This window comes from Enhydra lutris, unplaced genomic scaffold (assembly GCF_002288905.1).
Source record: "Enhydra lutris kenyoni isolate GAN:26980312 unplaced genomic scaffold, ASM228890v2 scaffoldscaffold6, whole genome shotgun sequence".
NCBI classification, from domain to species: Eukaryota; Metazoa; Chordata; class Mammalia; order Carnivora; family Mustelidae; genus Enhydra; species Enhydra lutris.
This window is the reverse complement of record NW_019154090.1, coordinates 21,056,454-21,074,473: the sequence shown is the minus strand read 5'-3', so window position 1 is coordinate 21,074,473 and position 18,020 is coordinate 21,056,454. Positions and strand designations below refer to the sequence as shown.

Here is an 18,020-nt window from a genome sequence, read left to right as displayed (position 1 = left end):
AGACTCCTATCCTCCCCCAAATGCATTCCTCATCCTCCTTGATTTTTATTCAAATTAGGTATCATTTTCTGACTTGTTTTATACGTGAATTTTTTTTTAAATCTACCTCCTCTTGTAGGAGGTAAGCTTCTGGGGACACAGATTCTTTTTGCTTAAAATAGTGCTTGAGATATAGTGCTCAAAAATTATTAGCTGAAAGAATCAATCTGTGGCTCAGAAGTCAGATCAGACATCATGGGATCAGACATCAGATAACCTTGATTTGACTCCTAGCTTTTCTATATCCAAGTGATATTGGACAGATTACTCACCCATGTTTTATGTTTTCTCATCTTTCAAATAGTGATAATAATCCTCATCACACAAAACTATTTTAAGGATTAAATAAAACAAAGTATGTAATGTGTTTAATACAGAGTGACTTGGTGTTAAGTATTCAGTATATGACAGTGCTACTTAATATAGAAACATGGTCAAGATTGGGACTCAAAGGCCCTAGGTTATAATTATGACTAGATATTGACTGTGTAATTTTAGGGCATTTACCTTTTTAATATTAATTCACTCCATCAGCTATGAATAAGGTGGTGGGATGAGAAAAATGCATAAGATGCAGTCCTTTCCCTCTAATCTTAGTTATGTGATCTTGGGTAGGTCACCTAACTTCTCTGTGCCATTTCCTCATTCGCCAAATGAGAATAACATAGTAACTACCTTATAGCTTTGTCATGAGGATTAAACGTGTTACTATGTGAAAACAATGTCTAGCCCTTAGAAATTGCTCACTATATTGGCTACGATGATGATTATGATGATTCTAGTCTGGAATAGGAGTCAAAGCATCTAGGCAAAGAACTACAATATGGTGCAGTGAGAGAAAAAAATAGTCATCAACTAGGAAAATGTCTCTTAACTGGAGTTTGCCCATAACTGGTAAATGCCATGATAATCGGGAAATTTTAAAACTGCTGTCTACAATAACCTAACTCCCTACCACCAACCCCAGAGCAGCTGGAAAGACAAATTTCTCTGATTTGATAACTGGAATTTAAAACTTTTTATTAAACATAGGTAAAAAGGTCGCAGTCTCAAACGGCGTTTTAAAGGAGGTCAAGGGAACAATTGACTTCCCTGCCCCAACCCTCAAAAAAGTTAACATATTGCTTAAATTTCAGAACGTTTAAATGGACTCCCCAGAGGGCAAGGGCAACATGTAACTCCCTGAACGAAGCAACCAAATTAAGGGCACAAAGGTGTGTTTTACGGCAGTGCTGTCACCGACTAAACGTCAGTACAGGATATTAAAGGGTGGTCCTGGAGGCTGAGTGGGAGCACACCAGGTGAGAAGGGGGTGGGGAGGGAGGCCTCACCTTTGGAGAAAAAACACAGCAAGAGCCAAGGCGTGAAAAGTGCACGTGGGTGGCTTGGCACAACCAAAAGGAAGCTTTGGCGGGCGGGGGATGGGCGGGGGGACAGCCAGAGAGCAGGACGTGTACAGAGAAGAGTGCGGACTGGGGCCTGCCAGATGAGGGAGAAAGCCCCCCCTCCCGTATATCCTGATCACTCAGCATCAGTGTCCCCTCGAGATTCCCCTCTAGGGGCTCCCGGTTGTTGGGTTCCCTCTTGCTCCCGCCACTCTTCCCTTACCTCGTTTTCCAGCCTTTCCCTCTCTCCCGCCTCCTCCACCCCGCCGGAAGTGGCGTGCTAACTAGCGCGCCGTACAGCGCCAGAAAGGTTCTGCCGGAGCGGGAGAAAGGGTTCCGGTGAGCCTCACTGCGCCTGCGTGCGGGCGCGAGCGGTCAAAGCGCCTTCCGGAGGCCGCCGAACTGCGCTTCCCTCCCGGTCTGTCCCTTTCGAAGTACCCTGAGCGAGATTCAGGGAGGCCACCGCCACTGGAGGGGCGTTTTCCTCTAGCTCTGACACCTCCCGGTGCCCAGCTACTCCGGCCCTTCCCCTTTGACCCTGCTCTCGGCGGGGTGAGAGGTCGGTGGCCATCTTGTGGCGGCGGCGCGGGCGACTGTTACTGCGGAGACCCATCCCCTCCCCCTCCTTACCCCCCTGGCAGTCTGTCAGTCTGTGAAGAGCCACGCAGGCAGTCAGGTGAGGCCCCGGCCTCGTGCCGTCGCTCTTCCCGCCGCACTGGGCGGCCCAGGCCGCTCCCTGCAGGGCCCCACCGCCGCCACCATGTCCTCCTTCTCCGAGTCGGCGTTGGAGAAGAAGCTCTCGGAGCTGAGCAACTCTCAACAGAGCGTGCAGACCCTGTCCTTGTGGCTCATCCACCACCGCAAGCACGCGGGACCCATCGTCTCTGTGTGGCACCGCGAGCTCCGCAAAGGTAAACACCCCCTGTCCAGCTCCTTGGGCCCTCCCCTGATTGACCTCTCCCCAGCCCATTCCCGAGGCTCCTCTAGCTTCTTAGTTGAAGCCTGCTTTCCAAGCCCGGGCCTCTGATTGCGCTTCTGAGGTTGGTGACAGTGTTATCCCCATTTCTCGGAAAAGGAAACTGAGGCCTGGGAAGGTTTAGGATACTTGTCTGAGGTTCCCAGACTCCCAGTTCAGCCAGCCCTTTTCCCAGCCCGCGGACTACTCCTGACACTTGTGACTGTTATTATCTGGACAGCTTTGCAGAGGGCATTGGCCCTAGACTGTTGTGTGCCAGGCACTTTGCTGGGCATTTGGAGTAAGACACAGAGGACTCTGGAGTAAGACTGCCTAGATCGAGTCCTGGCTTAGCCACTTATTTCGCTGAGTGATACTGGGCTGGTTTCTTCATCTCTCTGTGCTTCTGTTTTCTCATCTGTAAAACGAGACAAGGATGGCTGCCCCTTACAGAGCCTTTATTCTGTGCCAGTCACTATGCTAAGACCTTTATGAATATCCTCACATTTTAGTCCTCAGAATGGCTCTGTGAAGTGGGTACGGTTACCCCCCATTATGGAGAGGTTAAGGGGCCACGCTACCTAGACCTTACCTCTCAGGCTCCTCTTCTAGTGCATCTTTCATTGATTCGAGACCCTGCTTGGGATCTGACAGGCGTTCATTGAGCTCAGCCGGTTATGTGCCAGGTGCTGGGTTGGATGCTTGATAATACGTTGACTCCAGAGGCCATCTGCCTGGAATTTAAGCCTGGTGTTGCCATGCACTGACCCCAGCAGCCTAGCCTCTCTGACCCTCAGTTTCCTTACCTATAAAATGGAGGTGATGAAAACTGGTATTTACTGTGCCTTTAATTATGTGCCAGGTGCAGTACTGATATCTTTACATACATTGTCATTTTTTAAATTCTCAGAGTTCTCTGGAGTAGGAACTTTGCAGATGAGGAAAAACTGAGGCTCAAACAACTTGCTGTGGTAAGGAGTAAACAGGGTAATCCAAATACAAATGAACATCCCACATGGGGTCAAACACAGTATAGGCGCTTCATAAATAACGGTGAAATGGGACTACTGATTACTCAATGTGAGGCATGGTCTTTGCCTTCAAGTTGCTTACAGTCTGGTGGGGAAGGTAGGCACCTTCACAGCTGTTCCCCTAATGATTCCATAGCAGAAAGCTGAGGAAATGGAGATTAGAACCACTTTGGGCAGCCTCTGTGTCGTAGGCCCTTTATAATATAGGAAGTAACTTTACGTGTGTTTTCCACTATCTGTGAGATGGAGACTCCTACCTGGATGGTGAAGTGGTATTTTCATTGCCGTAGAGCTGGTGAGGCTAGACTACTACATCAGGCTGTCAGACACGAAAATCCAAGAATCTTTGAGGAGACCCGGTTCTAGCCTTCTAGCACAGACTCCCCTTTCCACAAGTATGTGCCATACTGAGATAGGGGTCCCTTCTGGGCAGTTGGGGAATAGAGCCTAGAGCCCACAAATCCTCCTCCTTGTACCCTATTTGAGTTATGGAAAATAACAATTCAGAGACTGCATTCATCTGTGAAGCTCCTTTAACCCTAATCTCATGATCCTAGTTTCCTGAAACCTTATGTTTTAAGGAGACCAGCATTATTATCTCCCCATTTTATAGATGAGAATGTAAAGATAAGGAGAGATTAAGTGCTTTGTTTAGGGTGTATGGCTGGAGTATCAGCCCAGCGTCCTCCAATGCCAAAATTTGTGCTTTCAAGTACCCAGTGCCTCAGTCCCCTTTAATAAGTGAAGGTGATTGTCTGACTCCAACCAACCCATAGCACTTTTGTTGATTAGAATTAATCACTGTATCCCACCCCATCCCACACTAATTTAGCATTTATTCATTCTTAGTAGTTCTGTTTTTTCACTAGATTTGTGTTTTGTGGGAGAAACTAAGTCTTCTTATTTCTTTGTAATGCCCATGGCATTTAGCATGGTACCTTTTAACACAGTTTAAAAATAGGTTAGGAGGGACGCCTGGGTGGCTCAGTTGGTTAAGCCGCTGCCTTCAGCTCGGGTCATGATCCCAGCATCCTGGGATCGAGTCCCACATCGGGCTCCTTGCTCAGCGGGAACCTGCTTCTCCCTCTGCCTCTGCTTGCCACTCTGTCTGCCTGTGCTCACTCTGACAAATAAATAAATAAAATCTTAAAAAAAAAAATAGGTTAGGAATATGATTGTGGTCTCCAGTGTCATTTTCATGGTTGAGTAGAGGATCCAAACAGCACTACGTACAGCTTTCTGTGAAATGTTTTATATCCACAATGCCCAGCAAGGTAGCCATTTGCTACGTGTGGCTGTTGAGCACTTGAAATGTGTGACTAAGGAACGAAAGTTTTATATAATTGTGTTAGTTCAAGTGTTCAATAGCCATATGTGGCTAGTGGCTACCATATTGGATAGTACCAAGGTAGAGATGCTCTTCCAAGCATCAGGATACAGCTTCCTAATAACCCAGGCCTCATTCATGAATAGAGAATGCTCCCACACAGAAGTGGAAAAATATTTTGTGCCATTATGTTCAAATTGACTAGCCCCTTAGATTCTGGCCCACCCTGAGTCTTTAGAAGTGGACATTTCTATCTGGTCAAGTCATTTCCCTAAGATGTTTACAGATTCTGTCTGAATCGCCTTCAAAATATTTACGGGGTTTATAGAAATTACTATTTTTTGCTTAAATGCTACTTTTATTCTTGATGGGTTACTGTCTTTCCACTAGGAATAATTCTTAATTTATCGCTTTGGGCTCTGTCCTAGGTAGAACTTCCTTTCTTTATTGTGAAGTTTGATGTAAAATGCTCCTTAGTGAGTATTTTTTAGTAATGTTTTTATATGTTGGCCTGAATGCAGATAAATAGCCCCCCTCCCAACTTTTTTAGATGTCAAAACCAGCTAAACAAGTTGAGTTTTTTGGTCAGCCAGTTATATAAATTTTGCCTAGTAACTATTCCATCCCATTTGGAATGGGCATAGATAGGGAGTGAAAGGATATACTGTGTCATATTGGAAAGACATCTGAATAAGTGAGTTGTCACCTGGGTCTAGAGTAGAGGGTGTGAGTATTTAAGTGCTCTGGGCTTTGTCTTATGACCTTTACACACATGGTACTCATGTTGGCTTCAGGATGCTGGATGTCGAGGGATAAATTTTGACTAAATCCCCATTGCAAAGTTTGAGGATGATGAAAATTAATTGGCATTGTAAATAGTGAAAACTTTGGCTCTCTGGCCTCTTGGCTATCATGTTTGCAGCACTGAAAAAAATGTATCATGTCTTAATTGTCGAAATTGACATTTTATACAATGGAGTCTGGGTTTTTAAACATGAAATATATGGCATTTGTAAAGCATCACTTAGTCAAATTACCTTTGTTGAAGTTCTGGTGTACTTTGGAAACTGTTAACTCATAACATCATGGACTTAGTAGTTTTACTTGTTGCAACATTCCAGACAAGGTTTACTTAAAAAAAAAGAAAAGCCTTTGCTATAAGATACCTTTGTAGCAATGGTAGAATATTGTAACTATTGACACTTTTGATCTGCTTTTGAATAATAATTAAAGTTGTTAAAGATTAAATATTACCGTCAGTCAGCTATGTAAACTAGGTTATTACCAGAAGGTTAATACAGCTCAAGATATCCATATTTAATTTTATGAATACTTTAAGTCATCATTTTAAACTATTACATGCTTTTAAAAATCTTGTTTTTAACTTGGGTTATTCTTCTGTAGCTACCTTTAAAAATGTCACATCTTATGCCTGCTGTGTCAGAATTTATACATGCTGTGTGCATATCAAAAGAAACAAGTGGTTTCTGAGAGGAATAGAGTTAAGGACTAGTTTTTCAGGTATGTAAAGGTTGATATAAGGCTTGCTTGAGTTTTTCAGGTATTTTAGCATTGGAGAAAACTTAGTGTTTTGGACTGTCTGATTGTATTCTTATTTATTTCTTTTAAAAGAAAACTGGGACCAAAAATGATAGTGATGTAACTTTATGGTTGAGAAGTTATGTGCATAGAAGCCAGGAAATTCAGTAATGTTCCCCCAAGCAACTGTAACTCAGACATAGTACATGAGGTTTTTATGGTTTAATATACGATGCCATACAGAGTAATAGGAAATACTACATTTAGTATGTATAAGAGAGAAGAATTATGGTTTCTGTGGGAGCCATAATTTTGCATATCCAGAATTCAGACATCTTTAAATTTTCAATAATAATGTAGCATTAATATATATTTGTATTTGAGATAAACATCCGTTGGTGCATATAGAGATTCTCTGGATCGTAGAGTTATTATCATTGATGATTGTTATAGGAATGTTTAGAGAAATTCTCAGTGTAGGAACATAAATTACAAGAATCTATTTTAAAACTGAAACCTGGCTCAGTCTTCATTCTGCAGTATTTGGTAATTAATAGTGAATTAAAAATGCTCATCTTTGCAATAGAATAAACCTTGGTTTTATTATGTCTTCTTGAGGATATTGACTGCTTATCCTTTAGGAATTTTCTTTGGATTATCTTTATTTTACCATCAGTTATTCTGGTTAAAATATTACAGAAATGAAGATGGCCCATTCTTGTTTTATTTTGTTTTTCAAACTTGTATTCTCAAACCTTTTTTGTTAGTGATGTCAACAAGTTATTTAAGTTGTTGTTTCAATTGTAAAGGAAGCCTGGTCTCAAGTAAATAATAACTTGTCTTAATATTCTTTAGGAGTAGCTTAGCGCAGAAGAATTGTGCATTGAGAATTTCCTTGGTGTAAATTAAATTATCTTTTTTTTCTTTTTTTCCAGCCAAATCAAATAGAAAGCTTACTTTTCTGTACTTAGCCAATGATGTCATCCAAAACAGTAAAAGGAAAGGACCTGAATTCACTAGAGAATTTGAATCTGTCCTTGTGGATGCTTTTTCTCATGTTGCCAGGTATGTTTGGATTTTTTGTTTGGTTTGGTATTTAAATGAATTACCCTTTCTTCCTTACTGTTCTTTCCTTTTCTGGGAGAGCCTTTGCAAATTGACAACTTCATATTTTACAGGGGTGTGCTTTACAGAGTGTTGGAAAGGCCGAATTACAGTTTTATGTTCTGCTGAGCCCTTCAGCTGTCTCAGATGTGTAAACATTTTGATGCATTGAAGGGATTGAGTCTAGCACTTGTAGAACATCTTTTTTCCTAGCTGTATTCATTTATTGAATTCATTTTTTGAATGTGGTGTTTCCCTTGTTTTGGCTGAGTTGTCTCATTAGCTTATGGTCAGAACACAAAGCTAAATAGTACCAGGAAACATTCCAGCAACAAATATCTTGCTATTTTAATAACTAATATCTTGCTATTAAGATAGCTTGCTATCTTAATAGCAAGATATTAGTTAGTTATGCCTTCATTTTTACTTGTTTCCTTCTAGATGTCTAGATGTCTCGTTTACTAAAAATAGTGGTTATTACTGTAACTGCAAAGATAATAATTGTCAGTGTGGAAAGTAGATACTAAATCTCTGTCACTATTGTGTTTTGTGAACAAGAAGACTAGAGTATAGAGCACACATGTAACTAATATCACAAGAAATTCATTTGATTAAAACGTCTACAAATCACTTTTATTTATTTAAAAACAAACTGCTTTTCTGTAGACACAAGTTAGTTGCCCAGGAGGAGCAAAGAAAAACTATTTTCCACTAGAATATTACTTAGTAAACGCATAATAAACATCTTTGCAGAAGGAAATTGGGAAGGCCAAAAAAAGGAGACCAGTTCGTTAAACAAAGTTGTTCTAAGGTCTGAAGTCTACGTGAAAGGCCTCAAATGTATAAATGAGCCCAGCATTCCATGAAAGATTTGAGAAGTTTGAAGGAATAAAATTAAAAATCCGAAAGAAAGAAATGATACCTAATTTTCTAAAGATGGGAAAAAGATTTTTGTTTGTCAGCGATGTAGCTGGCTCTAACTTGAGATGAACATGGACACCGAAGAAGCAGAATGCATTATGAGCTGGAAACAATCCTGAACCCCGAACAGACTGCTAGGATAGCCATCTCAAATTGGAGCCGGGCATTTTCTTGTTTTGAGGAGATGTGGTTCAGTTTCTTAGGCTGTAGCTCTACTTCCAGCACTGTCTCAGTGACCTTGGACGTGTTACTTAGCTTTTACTGACAGTTCAATTACAAGTTTCCTAACTGGTTAGAAGGGGACGACACCACTTCCCTCACTGAAGTTGTTGTGGGGCGGAAGTACACCAGTCTGTTTGAAAACTTGTAGTACGGTGCCCAGTCACCAGTCTTTGCTCAGTTATAGAAGTATGCTAAATTGTAAACTTTGTGACAAGAAGGACCGTTTCTTTTTTGTTCTTCACAGTATCCCAGGCACCTAGTAAAGTGTCTGGCATAGAGCTGTCAGGTTTCATAGCTTTAGGGGATACCATTTATGTAGCCTTGATGTGATTGGTGTTCCAGGAGTTGGGCAACATTGTGGTCTACCCTGGTATAGTAAGGATTCAGTAAATATTTGTTGAATGAGTTAATTAGGGTATAGGAAACTGACGAAAATAATTTCCTGTAGGACTAGGACACAGAACATTTTTATTTAAAATTGAACAATAATCGTTAACTGCCCACCAAACCAGAAAGGGTAAGTAGAAAGGAATAGGAGAAGGGGAATGTGAATGGGCGGTACTGGGATTGAATTTTCTATTTGGTCTAACATCTTAAAGCCTATCTAGGAGGCGCTGTAAAAATGTCTTTGGCAGATTCTGTGTATGGCATTAATGTGGAAAGTAAACCTGGTCCTTTTCAATGAAAAAAAAAAAAAACAAAACACAAAACTCTAATTCCTTCTTTTTTTTTTTTTTTTTTTTTTTTTTTTTTTTTTTTTTTTTTTTTTTTAAATATTTTGCATTCTTCTTGTTCTTTCAAGGTCCTTTTTTGGTATTAGATTCAGGATCCCCATGTTTCTAAGCCCTTTCCTCCTGCCGTTAGAAAAGCCGCTGCTTAACTTCAATCCTGATGTACCCTATCCATAGTAAGAAGTATTCTCTCTGGTTTTCTGTGCCCAGTTGATGAACAAAGATAGTGGACCCATTAATATTGACCAAAGTTAATGAGGAATCTTTTTATGATAACTTCCTACCTCCTCCCTCACCGCCCCCCCAAAAAAACCCAAACCAAACCTCTCAAGTCAGAGGAAGCCACCAAGCTCATAGGTTAGATTTAATTTGAATAGTAGTTTAATTACCTCGACTTTGGACTTTTTTCCCACACAGATGCCTTCTTACTTTCTCCTGAATTTGGAGATAGTTGTGTGCACTTTGTTTTTATTCAACATATATTTGAGTGCCTTCCATGTGCCAAGAGCTGATGCAGACACTAGAGTAGCAGCAGTGAACAAGGCAGGCAAGGACAAAGAAAGGAGCAAGATACTTTCAGAGGGTGATAATATGGACATAATGAAATAGAATGACATTCTGGAGTCGGATCTCTTCTAGTGTGATGAAGGAAGGCCTCTCTAAGGAAATGACATTTGAGGTAATCATGTGAAGTAGGAACAAACAGCTATTAAAAAGAACCTAAGGTAGAAATAATCTTGGCATGTTAAGAGGATCAGAATGAAGGCCAGTGTGGTTAAAACAGATGTGTTGAGCAAAGGGAAAAGCGGTATCTGGGTAAGATCAGAGAGGTAGGCAGGTGCCAGTCAAATGTGTCTTAAAAGCCTTGGGAGAGAATTTTATTCTGGTGGGATGTCAGTGACAGGTTTTAAGCAGGGGAACGATATATTCCATCACATTGTTAAGAGGTCCCTGTGGCTTGGTGTGGAGAATGGATTATAAAGGCCAAGGGAATATGAAGGGTATTGCTCTGCTACAACCTAGAGATGACATTGGATAGAAGTCAGGGCAGTGAGAAGATAGTAATAGCTTCCAGATTATCAAATGTTTACTTTGTGAATGGATTTGCTTCACCCCCCCCCCCCACTAAAACTGATAAGACTTGGGGGAGCTTAGTGGAACTGGTAATGAAGGAAAAGAGAAATCAGATTATTTCTAGGTTTTTGACATGACTAAGTGGATGGCTGCTGGTGCTATATGCTGAGATCAAGTTTGGGGAAAAGATGTGGTAGAGGAAGTCAGAAGTTTTGTTTTGACCATGCTAAGTCTGAGGTGGCTAGTAGATATCCCAAGGGGGTGATGCCAGATAGGTAGATGTATATAGATAGTCTGAAGCTCAGTAGGAAATTAATTTCTGGAGACATAAATTTGGAGTTACCACCATATACACACTTATTTACTATTGTGTCATGGATTCCCAAGACCACTTCCAGGTTTGGTGACTTGCTAGGAAGACTCACAAGACTCACCATATGGTTGTGTCTATGGCTGCGATTTATTACAGTGAAAGGATAGAAAGCAAAATCAGCAAAGGAAAAGTTGAATCGGCTCAGTCCAGAGGAAACCACATATAAGCTTCCAAGAATCCTCTCACAGTGGAGTTACACAAAACATACTAAATTCCTCCATTTTTGAGTAGTGACAACATGGGTGAAGTGTTGTATACCTGGGAAGCTCATTAGAGTCTCAGTGCCCAGGGTTTTTATTGGCATTGGCCACAGGTACCCTCTGCCAAAATTCCCAACTCTCAGAAAGAAAGCAAGTATTCAGCATAAATTATATTGTTTGCACAAACAGTCTAGGCACAGTAAACCACCCTGATTATCACTTAGGAAACTGGAGGAACACTCCTGAAACCCAAGTTTCCAGATGCCAGCCAAGGGCCAGTGTGGTGAGCAGGCCTTTCTAAGGGTGGCAGTCTCAGGCTTGCTACGCTCTTTTCTGCATGATTGGCAACGGACTATTTCTGCTTCAGTTTCACAGGAGGCTCTGTTGGAAGTGCTGGGGATATTTAGAAAGAATTCCTACTTTTAGTAGGCTTATCACAGGGCTACTGTGCATGGGATAAGATAGAAACACAAATTATAGTGGGTGTACCAAGGAAGTGCCATTAGAACTAGAGAGGAAGAAAAGGCCCCCAAGTTTAAGCTTGGTGAGGCCTCAGCTGGCACTTCAGGCAGCAATTCTGTATGTATCATACGCAGTTTATACTTTTCAGATCAGTTTTGCAGTGATTGAATTTATAATTAAATTAATTAAATTGTGTTTAAGTTATACTTCCTTATCGTTTTCTGCTTACTCACTGATTAATAGCAAGGACTTTTTGGTGTTTTTTCGCTTAAAGATTTCTCAGTTCAGGATGGAGTTAGTGCACCCTGGAAAGATAATTCCGTCTGTTATAAAACTACTTTATTGCTTTAGTTGTACCCACTTCCAAGTGCTAATGGGATTTCATTTCGTTGGAGCTACTTAAGGCAAAACCTCATGAGTAAAAAGACTTCTAGAGTGTTCTATCTGTAGCCTTGAAACTTACCTGGCAAAACTTTGACTTTTATGATATTGCTCCAGGAATTAGCCTATCCTGACTAATTACATTCACCAGTTAAACTCGAGCTCCTATTTGACTTTTGCCTTAAGTGGTAAAAGCCTTTTGAAAATGACTCTGTGTCATTTATTATCAGTTTTGTGTATCAGTTTCCATCGCATACAGTAATGTGGCTGAATCTATACCCCCAACCAGTCTTGGTCTAAATCGAGTCCCAAATATTTAGTCTGCATTATGTCCCCCACCCTTTCATGATAGGTTTCTCTTTATATTAAGTGAACAGAGAATTTGCAGAGAACAGGTTATAAAAAGTATCAACCAGTTAAGTTCTGGTAAGTTGTGATTTGGCTATACTAGTTATTTTCTAAGACATACATTTGAGACTTGCTGTTTCCTTCAGGATAAAGGCCACATACTTAATATGGTGTTCAGGGCCCTCATAATCTGATTCCACTCTGTCCCTCCAGATTCTTCTGCTATTTCCACATACTCCGTATATACTTAAACCACCTGCATTGCTCCCAACTTCTCCCTCTTCATCTTGTTCTCCTTTGGGGATTCCATTCAAAGGAGAGGAGATAGTATGAGCAAAGGCACATGTGTGACAGAGAGCAAGTTCTGAGCAGAGGGTAAATATGTTTGAGGGCCCTGGTTGAGGTGTGGAAAAGGAAGGGGCTGTTGGGTCAGGCTCTAGGCCTTGTCTTTGTATTACAAGCGCAGTATTTCATAAACCTCATTGAATGAGCAGGTGAATGTTTAGCTGATGCCTGATACAAATGGCTTTATTGTGGGAAGATGATTCTTGAAAGGTAACTAATTGTATGGCCTATCGAAATCTAACTAAAAATTTTCTAGAAAGATTACAATGAGGCCAATATTGTGCCTGTTCTAGGGTGGGTCGCCGTGTGTGTGTCGGAGGGAGAGGACAGATCGCTGCCCTTGCGGAAGCTGCATTCAGATGGGCAGAATCTAAACAACAAGTAAACTGAATAGCATATCAGAAGCTAAATTGCATGGAGAAAAATTAAGCGTAGGGGTGGGGAGCATTAATTTTAAACAGGGAAATTAGGAAGGGGTGCTTGAGCCATGCTGCCCTGTAAGGAAATGTGGTTCCAGGCAAAGGCCCTGAGTCAAGAGGGCCAGAGTAACTATTAGGGAGTGAAGAAGGGAGAGGTTAGGTGAGGCCAGAGAAATAATGAGCTGTGTTGAGAATGGCTTTGTAGGCTTTATGAGAACTTTCACTTTTATTTTGGGGGAGAATGAGAAGAACCATTGCAAGTTTTGAGCCAAAGGGTGACATAATTTGCCTTGATGCAACAGAATTTTTAAAGCTTGAGATTAGTTTGTAGGAGGGTAAGGGTGGAAGCAGGGAGACCAGAAATCAGGCAAGAGAAAATAGTGGCTTGGACCACCTTGACAGAGAGGAAAGGGTGAGAAGCAGTTTGTTTCTAGATATATTTTGGAGGTGGAGTGTTTTTATCACCAGTATCAAATGATTCAGTCATAGCTCTAAGTTTTATAAGCTACCATTGAAATTTTTTTCCCTTTTTCCCCCTTCACCTTTGACTAAAAAAAAGTTTGACAAAAAAAAAAAATTTTTTTTTTTGTACTCTGATTTAGTACTTTGACTCTAATGCAGTAAAATTTGCCACTCCTGTTTCCTAAATGATGCATCTGAGCAGCTCAAGCTGAACCCTCAGGTGACCTTGAGTGTTGCCATAAATTGTAGAAAAGTGCCATCAGGACATATTTCCTTTGTACCTCTTTCTTCTTGAAGTTCCTGTTAAAGATCTTGGCTTAGAAACTAAGGTGTCAGTGTATCCCTTCTTGTTGGAAGTCACTCAGAGTAAGATCACTGACATCCAGACAGCTTTATAAACCAGAACAAGTCATAGTAACACTATGGATGGTGATAGAATTTGTTTTCCTTTCAGAAAGTCTTCCCACACTCTTCCACTTGGTGTCTCTTATTTTCTGGTAAGCAGCTGTTGCACACTGAGTGCTAGTGCTAGTTATCTCATTGAAAATACTCTGTTTCCAGAGTACAGTATGTCAGAAAAAAAAAACGGTATAGCTTCTCTCAGATATAAATTACAAAGGACTATGTTATGCTCAGTGTGTTCTAAGATTACCCACTAGACACCTTTGTGAGAATGGGGACTACATACCTAACCCAGAATTAAAATAATGATGAAGTAGTTAATTTAAGTCGAGATCAGTCTTGGTATATGTGTATGATTGTATTTATAAGACATGTAGAGATGTTGATGTGCTAGCATTGATGGGTCATGGTGAATTTATTCCCCATTTTTTTTTTAATCATTTTTTTTCCTACCCTTAAAGGTTTTGGCTCCCTTTAATTTCCAGCAGAATGTCTGGCCCTACATTTTGATTAATGTCTTCTTATAAAGCAAGCTGTCACATTTGAAATGATCGATTTTTGATAATTCTCGGTAACAATCAGCGATTGGCTTTTTGCCCTATTTGCCCCATCTTTCAAAGGAGATAAGGACAGATTACTTCTATAACATACTCCCTCTGTCTTCCCTACACACCACAGGAAGAATGTAGTTTTGGGTCAAATTTTGGGTATCTGTTTGTCACAATGTGTGTCTTACTCTTCCATCTGTGTTTAAATATGTAACTCATTTAGTAGGTCTGTCCTAATTAAACACAAAAAATCTTAAGCTTATATCTATCTTTTCGTCTTTTCTGGGCAGAGAGGCAGATGAAGGCTGTAAAAAACCTTTAGAAAGATTGCTGAACATCTGGCAAGAAAGAAGTGTGTATGGCGGCGAGTTCATACAGCAGCTGAAGCTGTCTATGGAGGACTCCAAGAGCCCTCCCCCCAAAGGTAGAAACATCACCACATGTTTACAGCTCTTGGTCTTTGCCTACTTTCGAATCACATATGAAAAGCTGCAGTGGGGGTTGCTGTGAACCACCAGCGATTGTATGATTCTTCAGAGAGATGATCATAAATGATGGTGAGAATTTATGTAGTGCTCGCAGCGTGTAAGCCTGGTTCTAGTATTCATGCTATCCATCATCTCACACCCTTAACTTTGCTGTGTATTCTCTGTGGCTCTCTTCTGCCTTGGCAGAGAGTTTCCGTGCACAAGGGAAAGGAACAACAACATTGTTTAGTTTTGGGGAACTAGGAGGCACCTTGGACTAAGATTTTGCCCTGGCCCTACCACTGACTACTCTGGGGTCTTGAATATGTCCCTTAGCCCTTCTAGAGCTTGGTTTCATCAAATGTTGGTGTGGTTTTGGAACGTGCTTTTGCTGTTGGTCATCTTGCTGTCTGTAATTGATTTTGGTCTTTACCGAACCCAGAATATCCTCCAGAAGAATGTACATGTATGTGTGTGAACCTCACCGAGTCCTCTTAAGAGCTTCTTTTTCTTTAAAGAGGAGTCAGATCAAACATTATTTGGTTTGTAGGTTTGTGGTTAGTTGCACGGTTTAATTCTAGTTGGCATGACGTGTTTCTGAGCTACAGATTTGATCTGACTGCACACGAACTCATTGTCTGGAAGGATAAGTCTAAGTACTAAGGTAGTACTTAGGATCCTCTGTAATCTGAACTCATTTACTTTTCCAGATACTTCTTCCATTTCTTCACATGCACCATGGTCTTTGGCCATACCCAACAGTTTCCTTTCTGGGTGCTCTCAGGGTACCTTTTCCTTTTGCATCTGGTGTTACCTCTGCCTGAAATGTCCTCTGCTGTTTTCACTGTGTGGTGATCTCATTCTTTAGGAATGCTCTTCTCATTTTGTCATTTTCCCTTGTCTAGGCACATGTAGCCCTTCCCTCCATGTTCCTCTGGTACTTTGTATATGCCTCTGCTATAGCATTTAACCATGGTTAGTTTACCTGATAATATCATTCATTCAGCAACCCTTTATTTTGTACCTTTCATGAGATCTTCCAGGTCTGAGTTTACATGCATTTTAAGATGGGGCAACTTTCCCATAAAACTACAAGTTAGAGGCTTTGTAAGAAGGACATAAGTGCTTTCGACTGTAGGTCATTGTTTTACTTAGAGTTGATGGGAAACAGTTTTGAAGTCACTCTGGAGGTAGCTTCTGAAAAGCAAGGTGTTCCCTACTTTGGATTCTGGTCGTGTTTGTATTGTATCTTTTGGAGGTGTTCTGGACAATGTTAGAGAATTATTCAGCATTCTCTTCTCTACTCTTAGACTTCATTGGTAAACAGTGCTGATTTTTTAAAACACTTTGGGCAGGTAGGGGAACTCTGAAAGACAATGTTGGAAGCTAAGTGTTGAATTTCAATTTGACAAGCATTTGCCAGACATGTGCTATGAGTAAGTGGCTATGCTAGATGCTATAGGACTGAGCAGAGGGTGGGGAAATAGTTTCGCCCCTCGGGAGCAGTCCGGCAATTTGGGGAGTTTGTGGCAGTGGTAGATTTGAAAATAGCTCCATTGGGTTTCTGATTTTTTTGAGCGCCTAGACATTAACAGCCATTGAGGCAGTTATTCCTCCATGTGGAGGATAAAGCTGATCTAAGGTGATTTCTCTATCTTTGTGCTGTAAAGATGGAAACATATACCAAAGGTTCCAACACGTGTGTTAGTCTGAGCTAACTCCATCTATCTCCTCACCATCTTCTTTGGACCTGAGTTATCATAATATTTTACCTCAGTCCTTTGACAATATTGATGAGTTCTCCAGAAGTTTATTTCTAAAATTATATAGTCCTTTTATATTTCAGCTTTGACTCATGGATATTTCTTTGTCTTGAGACAACTCTAGAATTTACCTTTGAAATAAAAATTTTCTTGTGGAACTTTGACAGTAGAGAATAAACAAGCTTAAAAATACTGTTTTAGAAAAGTAGAACTTGGGTGTATGTACCCATTTCCCCTTGTATAGGACCCAGGGTTCTAAAGTTGTCTCTCTGTTCTTGGGCATACTCAAGCTGTCACTGGACTGAATTGAATTTCATTATTTACTTAAGTCACACGTGAGTGACACAGTATCCTACAATTGTAGAAGGATTTAGAAAAGAAAGGTAGATGCAAAGGAAATAACATTTATTGAGCACCTATTATGTTCCAGCCTGTCTGTTGGCTGCTTTTCATGTTAATTTATTTTAGATTCTTACAACTCCTCTATGAATTTGGTATTATTTTCGTATTTCAGATAAAGATACTAAGACTCAAAAGGGTATAGTTAATTTTGTCCAAATAGATATAATTAATAAGTGGAGAATTCATGTTCTGGTCTATATGACTTTAAAGCCTGTGCTCTTCACACCGTATTTTTTTCCTGGAAGCACATGGATTCAGGAGATTTGAATTAGGGTATGAATTCATGAGCAGGTCACCCAGCTTTCCTGGACCTTAGTATAGTTAGTTTAACTCTTCCAAGCAGGGGTTTGAAACCAGGCTTTCAGAGGATGAATCTCAGCTCTGTCACTTCTAAGCTGTGTGACCTTGGGCATAGCATTAGATCTCTCTGAGCTTCAGGTTCTTCACTGTGCCATATGGCTATTAGTAATAACACCTCACAGTGTTGTCCTAAGATTACTTGAGATAACATGGGTAAATGTTATTAATGAAGTGATGATATGACTTTTATTTGAGACCTATTCCCTGTTTCTAATATCCAGCATTCTGAGTTTCTCAATGATCCAGTGCCAAACGTAGGAGGAGGGTTGTTAGTATTTTTAGTCCCCCAGATTTTGTGCAAGATGAGCTCACATAGTGGTTAAGTGCACAAGCTCTAGGCCCAGCTTCCCCAGGTTTAAGTCTGGTGCTGGCGCTGGCCACTCCGTTTGAGATGATATTGGTGGAATGCTTTCAGAACGGTACGTCCAGCATCAGACCTTGGCTGCAGGGCTCTCTCTTTCCGTGAGTAAAGTTTAATGTGTTCTGTTTTACAGTTTCCTTTATTTGGCAGAGAGAGAACAAAGAATGCAGGAGCTATTGCAAACAATATTTCCTGATTCGTTTCTCATTAATAAAAAGTAATATAAAACCTGCAGGTGTTGGGGTTTTTCTGTGTTTTTTTTTTTAATTTTTATTTATTTGTTTTATTTTGTTTGTTTGTTTGTTTTTTAATCCCAGAAAATTTCAAGTGGATTCCTTGAAAGACCTAGCTTTACAAGTAGATGGCTGCATTTTATAAAGTGTTCAGGAACCTTCAGGC

General features: G+C 40.6%; 2 protein-coding genes across 4 annotated transcripts in view; one reads left to right on the top strand and one right to left on the bottom strand.

The window, feature by feature from the left end:
• Positions 1 to 1,678, bottom strand: part of LOC111141435 (TELO2 interacting protein 1) — a 45,745-nt gene extending 44,067 nt beyond the window's left edge. Inside the window, exon 1 of the mRNA XM_022493978.1 lies at positions 1,648 to 1,678. The gene's annotated coding sequence lies outside the window, so the exon portion shown is untranslated. The remainder of the gene's footprint in view (positions 1 to 1,647) is intronic.
• Positions 1,679 to 1,827: 149 nt separating this feature from the next.
• LOC111141768 (regulation of nuclear pre-mRNA domain containing 1B) overlaps positions 1,828 to 18,020 on the top strand; it is a 50,374-nt gene continuing 34,181 nt past the window's right edge. For all 3 annotated transcript variants that reach the window (XM_022494573.1, XM_022494572.1, XM_022494574.1), the window contains exons 1-3: positions 1,828 to 2,335; positions 7,212 to 7,341; positions 14,559 to 14,692. In XM_022494573.1, the coding sequence (XP_022350281.1) occupies positions 2,185 to 2,335; positions 7,212 to 7,341; positions 14,559 to 14,692 (415 nt within the window). In that variant the 5' untranslated portion in view covers positions 1,828 to 2,184. The remainder of the gene's footprint in view (positions 2,336 to 7,211; positions 7,342 to 14,558; positions 14,693 to 18,020) is intronic.